This window comes from Rhinolophus sinicus, linkage group LG02 (genome assembly GCF_036562045.2).
Source record: "Rhinolophus sinicus isolate RSC01 linkage group LG02, ASM3656204v1, whole genome shotgun sequence".
In the NCBI taxonomy this organism is placed as follows: domain Eukaryota; kingdom Metazoa; phylum Chordata; class Mammalia; order Chiroptera; family Rhinolophidae; genus Rhinolophus; species Rhinolophus sinicus.
The window spans coordinates 193,972,859-193,987,165 of record NC_133752.1 but is presented as its reverse complement, the minus strand read 5'-3'; the positions used below and the strand labels follow the sequence as shown (position 1 = coordinate 193,987,165).

General features: G+C 37.5%; 2 protein-coding genes across 3 annotated transcripts in view; one reads left to right on the top strand and one right to left on the bottom strand.

Annotated features, from left to right (window-relative positions):
- The window catches only part of XPNPEP3 (X-prolyl aminopeptidase 3), a 52,718-nt gene extending 50,391 nt beyond the window's left edge, over nucleotides 1-2,327 (bottom strand). For both annotated transcript variants that reach the window (XM_074326453.1, XM_019734494.2), the window contains exon 1: nucleotides 2,143-2,327. In XM_074326453.1, the coding sequence (XP_074182554.1) occupies nucleotides 2,143-2,206 (64 nt within the window). In that variant the 5' untranslated portion in view covers nucleotides 2,207-2,327. The remainder of the gene's footprint in view (nucleotides 1-2,142) is intronic.
- Nucleotides 2,328-2,429: 102 nt separating this feature from the next.
- ST13 (ST13 Hsp70 interacting protein) overlaps nucleotides 2,430-14,307 on the top strand; it is a 28,160-nt gene continuing 16,282 nt past the window's right edge. The window contains exons 1-5 of the mRNA XM_019734498.2: nucleotides 2,430-2,942; nucleotides 6,840-6,897; nucleotides 8,604-8,679; nucleotides 10,598-10,668; nucleotides 14,141-14,207. Of these exons, the coding sequence (XP_019590057.1) occupies nucleotides 2,833-2,942; nucleotides 6,840-6,897; nucleotides 8,604-8,679; nucleotides 10,598-10,668; nucleotides 14,141-14,207 (382 nt within the window). The 5' untranslated portion in view covers nucleotides 2,430-2,832. The remainder of the gene's footprint in view (nucleotides 2,943-6,839; nucleotides 6,898-8,603; nucleotides 8,680-10,597; nucleotides 10,669-14,140; nucleotides 14,208-14,307) is intronic.

Here is a 14,307-nt window from a genome sequence, read left to right as displayed (position 1 = left end):
AAATACAACTTACTTATGCATCGTTAGTGCTTTATTTTGCTTTTTCTCAGATGACTAGATGGTGTTAATATCTGCAGAGTCCAACGAATGAAATCACACTACGTTAATGTTAAGCTAGTTAAAACATTATCATTTCAGGAATGCATGACTTTCATAGATGAGAAAGTTTCCTATGGTACTCGATACTCTGTACTCAGAGCCTTTCTAAAAAAGGGCAACCAAGAGTACTACAGGTAATACACATTCTATTTATGAGCCCCTCAGGTGACTGGAATTTTCAAATTCTAAAACTTAGAAAAATCCCAGAATAACATAAGATTTACAATCCATCACTGCCTTTCTCGAGTCAAGACTCCACTTGAGTCAAGACTCTATTACCATTCTTTGCTCTACCGTCATTTGTCTGTTGTCTGTCACCCTGAGTAGACTGTGAGCAACTCCAGGGAAGTGGAGATTCATCGACAATGACTACTAACTCAAAGGTAACTGAATGAAGATATTCTTTCTGGCTCAATAAAAAGTTCCCAAAGGACTCTAAGCCAGAGTGAGACCTAGTGGTGTAACAGAAAAAGGACTAGACCACCACAATCATACAGCTGCAATTCCTGACTTGCTACTTGTGATCCTGTGTTAATCTCAGTTCCCTATCAGTAATACGAGGATATCTGCCCTAACTTATTGGACTTGTGAAAATCCCAGGAGAGCACTCATTCATTCAAAAAGCCTATCTATATACCGGGGGGGGGGGGTGCCAAAAAAAATGTATCCAAGTGGACACTTAGGTCAACGTTGCTCAAGCAGTAGTTTGCTGTAATCAGAAGTATTTGGACACTGATGGTAACCACTTTGAGCACCTCTTGTAATTGCAGAAGTCAAATGTGACTTGTATTCATCTTTTGTTATTGGTATATATTCAGTATTACAATTTTAATAGTTTTTTCTTTTCTTAAAATGTGTATACATTTTTTTGGCACCCTCTGTATAATAAGAGGTGGTTAAATTTACTTATTCCATTGAAGCAAAGTGAAGCACAATGAATGTATTTTTCAAATATCTTGCTGTGTATAATGGTATCTAGTCCTAAATCTTGACTAAACAGATTTTACACAAAGCCTCAACAAATCCTCCCCCGCCAAAAAAAGTCATAAGTAAAGGATGGCTCCAGATCTAAATCATAGGTTGTGGCTTCTGTTATTAGGACTAATTGCACATCTATTCACCTATTCACTTACTTTCATGGAGCGGGACAGCTTTCGGCAGCTTAACTATTAGAACTGAAAAGCAAGGTCTGTGCACTGTAAAATGGTTACTTTTTCTTTTCTTTTCTTAGGGCAAGTATAGTAAGTCTTGATTTAATTACCATTCCATTTTCAATAATTCCAATTATACCAACATAAGAAACATATGCCAACATTTATTTGATGTTAAATACCATATGCTCTGGTTTACACGTTGGCCCCAAATACTGAAATGTGATCCAATAGCAGATCCACCTGTAAGGCAGATGATTCAGCTTTCATCCATCAAGCTTTGTTTATCAGATTAATTGCCGGGGATAGAATACACCCTAAAAAAATAGGCTCCCTTATTCCTGGATTCTTTCATCTTGTCTTTACAACGGGGCTTGCAGACATAAAAAGCCCGAGGAGTATTTCCAAACATTACCTCTTCTGAGAGGAACTGCTCAAAGGATTTGTGTTACTAAACATGGTTCTTGTACATTCTGGACCCAGTTCTCAAGTCAACTCTGAAAACACGAAAACAGGATTTTAGGTTAACCTAACAGAAACCAAAGCTAGTTGATGTGAGACACGTTGTCACCTAATCAAGTGTGATCTGACACAACTCCTGGGAGGCCCAGTAAGTTTGAAGACAGCCCCTCCGGGGGTGGCACGCTCTCTCTGCAGTCATTTCAGCTTCCCAGAATACCTCAACGGCAGAGAGAACCCAGGGCCCACCCTTCCCCAGGAGCAGCAGGTAAAGAAGAAATCCGACGAGCTCACAGAGGATTTGGGAGTGGAGGCCCCAGCAGAAGGGTCCGCCGAACCAGCGACCGCCTGAGACCAACTTGGATCCCTCTGGGGCGCCTCAGGCTTTTCAGAGAGCAAGCCCCGTAGGGGACACAGTGGAGGTGAGTCTGACCTGAGAGGCTGCGGGCACTTGCTATGGCGGGAACCAGCTTAGTTGCTGAGCGTAACCACAGCATGATGGTCTCGCTCACGCGTCAGGAAGCAAAGGAGGAAAAGGGCCGGAGAAGCCCGGGCACCGCAGGGCTGTGTCGCCAGGATACCGGGCCAAGCGCCCCTCCCCTTCCGGCGGCGCCGGCCCCCGGGCTTTCCTCCCACGGTGGCGCAAAATGCTGACATCACGCCAGAGCTCTGACCACTGCTCAGCCGGTTGGCCCTTTTGGCGTCATGACGTCATGTTCCACTTAATGTCACGCTCACGGACTATCTGATTCTAAGTGACACCCTGCAGGGGCTGATAGCTCCCGCCTCCTCTCAGGCACCGTGTAGGTTGATCCAATCAGAAAACAGATTCAGAGTTCAGACTATCAGCGTGCGTACAGCAGCAGGCAACGGCACGAACAGCCACACTTCTAGAAGGTTCTAGGCAGTGCGCAGGAGCAGAGGTGAAGAGAGCAGGAATGAACAGGCGAAGGACCCGGGGTCACGGGACCGTTGGTGGGCGGAGCCAGCGACTAGGGAGGTTCTAGTTTGTTCTGCCTCGCGGCAGCCGCCCCCTTCCACACGGTCACGCTGAGCTGGTGCCCAGGCCTGGAATCGGGCTGCAGCCTTAGCCGCGCCCGCCGCCTCCCGCCGCTTCCCGACCATGGACCCCCGCAAAGTGAGCGAGCTTCGGGCCTTCGTGAAAATGTGTAAGCAGGACCCGAGCGTTCTGCACACCGAAGAAATGCGCTTCCTGAGGGAGTGGGTGGAGAGGTGAGACCCGGGCCGGAAGACCGTTGGGGGCGGGAAGAGGGACACGCTGAGGGGGAGCTAGGCCGGAGATGGCGCGGGGCAGATGGGTGGGCGGCTTCGCGACGAGGGCCGGCGGAGTAGTCGCCTCGTTGTGGCTCGCTTTCTGGCTTGGAAAGGAAGGCGACTTCCAGGGGCTAATGCTGGGTCGGGTAGCTTCGTATAGAGGCGGGGAAGGACGAGGCAGCGCTGAGTCTGCACCCGGAGGTCGCCAGGGGTGTGTCTTGGGCGAAGTATAAATGCGGATGATTGCGGGGACTTGGGCGCCAGGCGCGGGAGCGGGGAGGGGGAAGTGTTACAAGACTTGGCGTTCGCATGGAGTTGTTTTTCTCTAAATCTCTGGTGTCCTGCTTAGGTTGCAGGGACACACGGCAGCTCCTTTACGTCCTGTCTTTAAATAGTGTTGTAACAATAACTTATTTAATAAGTTATAAAAATCATAGCTGTATTTAATTATCTTCAAACATATAGCGATTCTAACTGCGTAGAATTATTTTGGGGATCACGTATACCTCCGTGGCAGCAGTGCCATCACTCCAAACACTAAGAAAAATGATTTTTCAAGGACAGGGATGTTTCCATGGTCTAATCTTACCTTTAACTCGAGTACTTCCCTACGTGCACGGAATTAATTAAATAGGCATTGTGCCAGATGGTAGAAAACAGGATTAAGCACAATTTATTTAGGGATACAGAAGAATAAATACAGAAATTAGTTTTGATATTTACGTATAATAGAGGTTAATATTCCACACATTAAAGGGGAATTTAAGGGAGAAAGGAGAACTTCCCCGAAATGACTTTTAAAAATCACTACTATTGGTAGAGCATTTAAAGGAGATGACATACAAATTGCACCTTGTGGTGATAAATAGCGACAGTGTGGAGCAGTGTAACTCATATGAGGTAACACCCTAAACGTTGATGTTTATTTTAGTGTTTTTATAGGGAAACATGAACCCGTGATTACCAAACATTTGAAAGAATATTTCTTCCAACAAGCTTGTTCTCAGGGATAAACTTCAATTAAAAATCTATCAACGTTGTCTGTGATGGTATAATTTTTTCCTCTTAAGAGATTGCTCAGTCTTTACATTCCCCTCCAGTTTCCTATCTACACCCAGTTTTTGTTTTTTGTTATTTTGTAAATGTGCCTACGTAACTATAGCACAAAGTAGATTGAATGTCACCGACTTAGGAGAAGTATAACTGGTCTTGTGTGATCCCACATGAGGAAGGTCTGCACCAGCTCTACTTGATAACTTAAAAACCTGTACTGACAAGTCCAATTTGCAGTTTTTGGCGGGGAACTATTAATAGCTTGTTTTAAACCTTGGAAGCATTAAATGAAATTTTTGTAGCTATGAACGAGCATTACTTTCCATAGTTAACTAGAATTTGGAATGTGAGAAACTCTAAATCCAGCTTATAACCAAAACTTCCTGTGTTCCTCCCAAATTTAAAATTTTTCTATTTTGGGGGGAACAACTTCTAGCTTGCAGAAAAATTGCAAGTGCAGTGCAAAGAACTTTTATCCTGAACTGTTCTCAATATTGTTCCCCCAACACCATAGAGTGTGTATTTCCTACAAACAAAGACAGTCCTCAATACAACCATCAAACTCGGGAAACAAATTACTGTTGCATTAATCTAATCTAATCCTCCTAATTACATGTTGCATTTCATTGTCATGTCTCTTATTCATTTCCTTCTTTCTGAAACATTGCTTCAGTTTTTTTCCCTGATTTTCATGGTCATGGCAGTTTGATTACTGGCCAGTTATTTTGTAGAATTTCCCTCAATTTGGGTTTGTCTGATCTTTCCTCAGGATTAGATTTAATTTAATACATTTCTTGGCAGGAATGTCACTTTCTGAAGCTTTAACATAAGTTAGACTGTTAGGACTGTGTTTGGATGTCACCCTACATACATTCCTGGATGCTGCATTTTGAAACAGGAAAAACACAGCTTAAGAAGCCTGGTGTCTTCATTAAAATTTAACAGCAAAGAACCAGTATTTGATTACTGTGTTCTTTTGAAAAGTAGTTTTCCTGTAGAATTTTAAAGAATTCTGTCGTGTTTATAGGCCTGTTCCTTATTATTAAATCATCTTGCTTTGCTGAATGCAAGCTAAGATGTTTTAGATTGTGTAATGATTGGTTGATTTACTTAACTGGCATATGGGAGCCATTTTTCCTTATTAAAGATTCTAAGTAACTGAAGGGTTTTTTTGTTTTGTTTTTGTTTGTAACTATAACATTAAAAAGGATGGGAAAAGTGCACATTTATAAGAAATTCTAAATCTTGTTTTTTAATTACATTTGCTATTTTACGTTTATACTTTTGTTTCGTGTTGGCTTCGTCAAAAGATAACATTGAGAAGGCAAGCTGCAGGGTGGAAGGAAATAGTTTGCAACGTGTAAAACTGACCAGGATCGTATGCAGAATATACGAAGAACACTTACCGATGAATATGATAGACAAACTAATAGAAAGCTGGACAAGAGTTGAACTTTACAAAAAAGGCTATTCAAATGGCCAATAAATGCATATAAAGGGACTCAACTGCAGTGAGGTACCACTATGCACCTATCAAAATAGCGAATAATTTAAAAGATGGGCAGTAAGCTAAGTGTTAGCCAATGTGTGGAACAACTGGAATTCATATACACTGGTAATAGAAGTGTAAATTCGTAAAAGAAGGACCTAAGAAAACCAATATTCATTTAAATCCAATATGTACGTACCCTACGTCCAGAAATTCCACCCAACTGAAATGATTGTTTAGTTATAAAGAATTGACACTTAAGGATGTTTAAAGTAGGTTCCTTTCTGTTTTCCAAGTTAATATAGCTCCTTGTTTTACATAAAAATTGTGCCTGTTTTTTTGTGTTTTTTTTTTAAGGCAAATTTTAGTTAAGTCTTTGTGACCTCTGGCTTTCACTATTGTGGAGTGCGCTTAATCCACTGGACATTTTAGTCATTGCAGTGTTGCATGTAGCCCATACCCTTTAGCGTCTATCCCAAGTGGAGCATATAGCACTAATTTTTCACAGTCTTTTCCTTGTTTTAAAGTTTTTTATACAGTAAGTCCTCAATTAACGTCAATAGGTTCTGCGACTTTAAGTGAACTGCAAGAAATGAAACCAGTTTTACCATAGGCTGATTGATAAGAACAAGAGTTACATTCCTACAATATTTCGTCATCGTTATAATGAAATGACATGAGGACCTGTATATAATTTATGATGTTGCCCTGGAATATTTTGGGGGGAAAGGGCTTGCCAAGGCCAAGAGGAAGTACTGGTGGATGAAGTTTAGAGGGGATAAGGAGAAAATCTATAATGTGAGGAGCATGTGAATATAAGCAAGAGGAGCCTTGTAGATCGCAATCAGAGGAAACAAACATTTTGAATTGTATGATGACTTCATAATTATTTCCTAAACTGCCTTTTTAAGTTCATTCTTACTAAATGTCAAATGTGATGTTTGGATTTTAATATATCTACTGAATTCTAAATTAACAACTTGTTCAAATTGTGTCATTGCATGTTTCTCTGCCTCTTTTCCTTTTCCTCTGGGAATGGGCACAGGGAAGCTCTATAATTATGTTTATTAGACTTATTAAAGCAAGGAATGGGTTGGATTTTCATGAACCCATATGCTCAAAAATAAATAAAATTTTAAGCTGAAAAAAACTTACTTACAATAATACGGAAGCATTCAAATTAATTGAGTTTACTCTTAAAGGTTTGAAAAGGTAATCACCTAAATAATGTGTAATTTTTCAGCATAAATGTTGCTTGGCTTAGTGAATTTAAGTTTTTTAAATAAATGTCTTTTTTTCTCATCTTCCTCAAGCATGGGCGGTAAAATACCACCTGCTATTCATAAAACTAAATCAGAAGAAAATATCAAGGTAAGTTATGAATTTTATTTGTATGTTTAGTGATAAAGTACTACAAGGTTTCTTTGGAATGTTTTTCAATGGCTTCTCTCAAATTACCACTCCTGATTTCCCCCAAGATCACTTGGAAATAAGATCTTTGTGAAATTTCTATTTGGACATCAAATACCTGGGATCTAATTGAAAAACTGAGAATTTGGGGTTGAATATTAACTATGTTTTAGAATAAATGAGCCTCAGGGCTATATGTGTACATGCCTTGTAGGCGGTAAGCTCTGTGATTGTGAGCACTTGTAGTCTGTAGTTGTCATCGTTGTACGAGGTCGGACAGCTAAGTTCGTGAACTCATCCTAGAAAAAGTGCTACACACCTCACTGCTGAGTATCACTACATGCACCTTCTAAGTGCTCCCCTTGGGAAGCTATGCACCGACGCCAGCACCTAGTCCACCCTTCAAAGCGATTTTGGAACTCTTTCTGGAATGGCCATCAGAGCTGTTGTCGTATTACCCTTGATGTCCTGAATGTCATCAATGTGTCTTCCTTTTAATATTTCCTTTATCTTCGGGTAAAGAAAGAAGTCATTGGGGGCCAGATCAGGTGAGTAGGGAGGGGGTTCCAATACAGTTATTTACTGGCTAAAAACTCCCTCACAGACAGTGCCGTGAGAGCTGGTACATTGTCGTGATGCAAGAGCCATGAATTGTTGGCGAAAAGTTCAGGTTGTCTAACTTTTTCATGCAGCCTTTTCAGCACTTCCAAATGGTAAACTTGGTTACCTGTCCAGTTGGTACAAATTCATAATGAATGATCCCTCTGATACTAAAAAATTAGCAACATCATTGCAACAAGTTCACGAACTTAATTGTCAGACCTTTGTATGTTTAGCATCTAGCGCAGTGTATTATGTATGGTAGGTACTTTATTAATATTTGCAAAGTAAATGAACAGATAGCCCAAATCAGTAATTGTCAGTTTTTTCCTACCCTATCACCTGAGGGCAATTTCTGAGTGTGATTCATGGTGTTGCTTTAGCATATTTGCCCAATGGGTGTGTAAACTCCAGTGGTGGTTGTCAGTAGTTGTTTTAGAGATGGGAGTTGGGGAAATAAACTCTTAAGAATGCTCCCTTCAGAATTTTTTCCCAAGTTTTCTGATTAGCTGTCTTAAATTAAGAAAATTTGGGTGTGTTCTTTAAAGTCTTTGAATTTTCATCATTTGTGTATTAACAGTTGTATAGTCCCTTATTTGCAATTCCCAAACTGAAAAACTCTTGAAAATGGAAAGATTTTTAGTAAATTTGTTTGGCAGTAAAACATCTGAGCAACATAGGCTATTTATAGTCTTAATCCCACTTATTATGAATACTCAAACTTTATTTTCCTGAAATAGTAATGTGTTTGATTATGGAGAGTTGTGAATTGTAGTGCCTGTTGAGGGTGTTACATAACATATGGTATATGCATCATATAAGCTTCCTAAAATCCAAAATATTTTAAATCCTGAAACTTACTGTCTAAAATGTTTGGATGAGTGACTGGACCTATATTTAACTTTAAAAGCAAAATGAAAACAAAACTATAACTCGATTAGCGAAACAAAGGAAGCATACATGAAATACATGTGTATGTGAACCGTTTATATATAAATTTGTAAATTAGTATCAATACTGGGTGTGTTACTAAATACTGATAGTTTTGTTTGCCTTCCCTTTGCTAGGAAGAAAAAGCAGATAGTAAGAAGGCGGAGGAAAACATAAAGACAGATGAACCATCAAGTGAGGAAAGTGATCTAGGTGAGGAGATGGTAGTTTGTACCTGATAACATCATAAGATCCTGTGTTGATTTTTACTGATTTAGTGCTATCTATTAGAAATGTAATGTGAGCTACATGTGAAACTTACAGTTTTCTAGTAGCCACATTTAAAAAATTAAACAGGTGAAATTAACTCAAATAATAAGCTAATAGTTAAGATACTAACATTTTATCATTTGGTCAATATGGAAAAATTGAGGTATTTTCCTTATTCTAAGTTTTTCAAAATCCTGAGTGTATTTTTACACTTCTAGCCCATCTCAATGTAGATGCTACATTTTTGTTGGAAGAACTTGATCTGTATTCAGACTTCATGAAATTTGTACTTGAAAAGTTGAGTCACATACCCAAGTTCTAAACATAACGTAAAAGTTTTCCAGTACCAAAAATTTATTTTCCATGTTGATAAAACTGGTTCATTTTAGAAGAATTGATATCTATACCATCAGTTTGGTGGGGTTTTTCTTATTTTTTAAGACTGCAAAACTGATAAAATAAATCTTTTCGTAAATTTGGAAGTCTTTTGAGACTGGAATTATATACTCCAGTTATTAACTGGGCAATCTCTTAATTCACAGAACCTGTCTTGCAGTTTTTCAAATTTTGAGTCAGTTGACTTGATATTAGAAAGGGCTTCTTTGGGGGCTTAATTAAGAAGATCTTTCACTTTTTATAAAATATCTTCTCTAGTTTTATAATTTTATAACAGTTTCCATAACTATAATTGTTTTTACCAAGTCTCCACCTAAAGACACTTTAGTTTTTGTGCATGAATCAAGCTGTTTTATAATTAGAGGAAGCTACAACTTCAGTTTCTATTAAAAATAGATAAAATATTTTGTTGGATGTTAATTCTGATTTCAGGTAGCACATTTTTCATTCTTTTTTTGATTGTTAAGAATAAACTTCTTATCAAATTCACTGTTTGCTAAAAATGTTTTCTATGTGTTTTGTTTTTTTTTATATGCAGCAGTTGTTTTGTTTTGCTGTAGCAGATTACAGTTGTCCATCATGAAATTTACGACATAACCTCCTTCCAGTCTCTGTCTTTACTCTTTTGGATAAAGTGTGTTAGCTTTGGGGCTTGATTTTGCATCAGTAGTATGCCTTTATTTTAAATTTACAATTTATCCATACTATTTTTTAAAACAAATATAATTGTAACAAAATTAAATATTTCATCATGATCTACATCATAGTATCATTGTAACTTCTGCTATCTGCATAAAACATTTTTAAAAAACATTACAAAACATTGGTATGTTGAACAAGATATTTGAAACTGAGTAAGTCAATGGTGTGTCTGTGTGTACTACTAGACACTATGCACTTGCCGACATTGCCACTACAATCCAATAATAAATACTTACATAATGCAACAGTTGAAATGTAGTCTTACCAAAACAATAAAGTTGTGTTTAATAGGGTACTATTTGACAATGCATCAGTTTAAATTAAATTAACATAATGTAAAATATTCAGTTCATAAGTTGAACCTACCACAGTTCATTTGTTTTTTTTTTTTTTCCCAGAACCCAACTGCTCCCTTTGATTTTTTTTTTTTTTTAAATTTATATTGGGGAACAGTTTGTTTTTCTAGGACCCATTAGCTCCATGTCAAGTCATTTTCAATTTAGTTGTGGGGGGCGCAGCTCAACTCCAAGTCAAGTCGTCATTTTTAGTCTACTTGTGGAAGTTACAGCTCAGCCTCAAGTCAAGTCGTTTTTTTGTGTGTTTTTTTAAAATCTAGTTGTAGAGGGTGCAGCTCACTGGCCCATGTGGGAATCGAACCGGTGACCTTGGTGTTACCAGCCCTGCGCTTCAACCACTGAGCCAACTGGCCTCCCAGTTCATTAGTTTTTAATAGCCATATGTGTCATGTTCTTAACTTTGGCAGAAATTGACAATGAAGGTGTGATTGAACCAGACACTGATGCACCTCAAGAAATGGGAGATGAAAATGCAGAGGTAAGGTCGAAGGTTTAGTTCTGCTTGTTGTAAGGAATGTGAAGGTCCCGCCTATTGCAGTGGTTTTATGACATAATTCTTCCAGGAGAAGCACATACTAAATCTTTCTCCAACTTAAATCTTTTAGGCAAACATTTTATTTTACTACTGAAGATATTTGTGAAAATTTCTGTTATTTTTAATCATACTCTGTAACAATCTCTGAAATTCTTGGTATTTTCTTTTTACCTGCCTTTTTCGTTTACATCTGATTTGACTGCTCTTTAGAGTATAGAGTTACCCTAATATTTATATCTACATATGGAGTTGTCTGTTAATGGGATGTCTAATGCCAGGTTGTTTTCCGAAATGGTTTTGTCACAACAGGGATGATACTGCCCTCAAGGTGGTGAAAATTGGTTCTTAGGAGGGGGGATTGAAAAAAAGTGGATATTACAATAGTTAGTGGTCTTCCATAGGGTCATAACACATTCACATATGTGCTGTATATCTGTGCTATTAAAATGGAGGGGGTGAGAATTAAGAAAAAGATGTCTAAAAAGGCTCTTTGGGGGTTGATGACGTAAAAAAGCTTGAGAAATGCTATAATGTAATAGCAGCTTAAAAGGTTGGTCCATATCTTTACCAATACCTGATACTGTCAGATTTCATCTTTGCCTGTCTTACTATTTGAAATGCTATGTTCTTTGTGGCTTTTAATTTGCATTTTCCTGATTTCTAATGAAGTTGAGCATATTTTAATGTTTATTAGTCATTCACAGGTATTTTTGAAGTCCTATTCTGACTTTTCCTGTTTTTTTTCTGGGTCGTCTTTTTCTGATTGGTTTATATTTCATTTTATATTCTAGATACTAATAGTTTTGTTTTCTGTATGTGCACCAATTATTTCCTACTAATTGGTGGCTAGTCATAAACAATCTTTTGATACAGTTAAATTAATAATTGTTTTATATAATGCTTTATTATCTCAAGGTTATAATTGTAATATATTGTTTTCTCTTTCTACAAATTTATGCATTTAGCGTTTAACCTTTAGTCTACCTGTCAGCACCATTACTGAAGAATTCCTTTCCTCAGCCATGTTTCCATACATGTGTAGGTGTGTTTGGTGATCTCTTGTCCTATATCTCCAATTTTTCTCATGTACTAATGACACATTGTCTTGCATAGCTTTATACTACATCTTATCTGGTAAGGCAAAGACCCAACATTTTAGGAGTATTTTGGCTGTTCTTGGCCCTTTGCTCTTCCATATACATTTTAGAATCAAATTGTCAAGTCTCTTCCTAAAAAATTAGGATATTATTTTCCTATTAAAATTGTATTAAATCTAAATCAATTTAGGGAGAACATACATCTACTATTGAAACATACATCTATTGAACTATCCATGAATGTGGTATCTGTCTAATTTTTAGGTCTTTTAGCATTTTCAATAACCTACTAACATTTTCTCCATAAAGATCTTGTGCATCTTTGAGAACAGATTTAAGTACTTTTTGTCACTCTTTGTAAAAGGAATATTTTTATTATGTATTCTGTTTATTGGTTGTGCTGTGTCACTTCATTGTGTCTGGATTTATACTACTTTTTATTTATCTTACTTGGGATATATTGGGCCTCTTAAATTGTAGGTTGGTTCACTTTCTTTAGCTCTGGAACATTTTCAACTAGTATTTCTTTCAAATATTGCCTCTTCCCCATGCTCTTCTACTGTCATTCTGGAGCCCTAGTTAGATACATATTAGACTTTTTCACTATTAAGTTCCATCTCTATCACTCTACTGAATTATGTATGCTTTCTTTGTTCCATTGATGTTTGAATTTGTAAAGTCCAGTTGGCTATTTATAAATCTTGATCCTTACTCATTTTCAGAAGTTGCTTTTATTCTCTTAAACACATTAAATTGTTTGTCGAACTCTTTTTGCTGGTCTAACTCTTCTGTTATTTTTCCTGACTCTTGCTCATTAACTTTGGAGTGTGCGTGTGTGTGTGTTTGTGTGTGTGTGTGTGTGTGTGTGTGTGTGTGTTATTTTAACTATGAGTTCTTTGAAACTGCCTGTGGAAAGTTTTTGAGGCCTGGGTAGAAGGCATGTACCTCCAAGGAGGAATATGTTTGCTTCCATCAAGACTTAGTTAGCTCTGCCAACTCAAGGATCACTAAATTCTCAGCATTGTTTTTTGTTGTTTAAACTACATATGTAATGTGAATTCTGCTGGAAAGATTGGCTTGTGATTATGAGTTTACAGAGGACATTTGTTTTCTTCTCTCTACTTGACTGTCCCTTTCTTTGGGATAGGTTTATTTTTGGTTTACCGTTATGTTTGCAGGTACAGGCATTTGGGATTCCAGATTTATTTTGCAGAGTGTCTGGTTAGACAACATACATTCTTTTCTTCTGAATCTAGACTTTCATGTGCCTGGCACTGCCTTCAAAAACAGAATTGCAAGGTCACCAGTTTTGACACCTGCCACGCACTGGAAGCAGATGGAGCTGGATTTCAGGCCTTCATTTGATCTTATTCCTTGAGGGTTTCTGTATTCTCAGGTGAAAGATGGTTTTTAAAAGTGTTTTTAGACTTGTTCAGGGTATCATGTGCACCATGTTGCCATAAACCAAAGTTGGTGTCTGTTTTTTATTTTTTTAGTTACCCTGGCTTTGTAGGATGTCTTACTATCTGGTAAAGTGTTTCTTCTTTTGTTATGTTTAAAAGTTTTTCAAGTTTGTCTGAAATTTGTAGGACTTTGTTAGAATTGTTTTAGTAGATCTAATAACTTGTCCTTTTCATTGGGTTTTCTAAGTAAATATAAATACAGACGATTTGATATTTTCCTTCTGATTCTTAAACCTATCAATTGTTTTCTTAATGAGTTAACCAGCACTGCCAGTAATATTTTAAATTAGCCAGTAATATTTTACACAGTTGTGGTGATAGGGTGGATTTTATTTCCTTTTGTTAAATAAACTGCTTCTTAACTTTCCATTTTAGATAAGATATTTGTTTCAAGTTTTTGTTATTAATCATTGTGCTGTCAGCATCTTTTACCGTGTTTGTTCTGTCTAACATACTCAACAGTGTTTGTTGAAACAAAAGGATGAGATATTCTCTGAAGATTCAAGCCTGAAAGGAGCTAGCTTTAGTTACTTCTTATGAGGAGATAGAGTTTTAATATTTGTGAATAACTAGAAAGAAGTTGGTAGGACAAGAGCAGAACAGTCTACTTAGGTTGGGATGGAAGGAAGCAAAGGTAATGTAGGGAGTAAATTTTATTGTTTCATATAAAAGATTAAATGTCATTCTTTGTTATTTCTTACTAATCAGGTATCATAATTATTCTCTGCTCCCTGGAGACTGGAGAAGAATCAATGAAAATGGGGGTTGTGACTACCCCATACCTAACATAGTCAAATTGCTTTCTTCTGTTTGTTCTCTCTGCTACTTCTAAGTCTGCCTTGAATTTTCCCCTAGATAACCGAGGAGATGATGGATCAGGCAAATGATAAAAAAGGGGCTGCCATTGATGCCCTAAATGATGGTGAGTGACTTTTTCCTTACTCTTCGCTACATTTCTGTGCTATTCTGAATATTGTCTTCTTTACTGCAGTAGCTATTAAATAGTGGGAAATGGGAAGGGA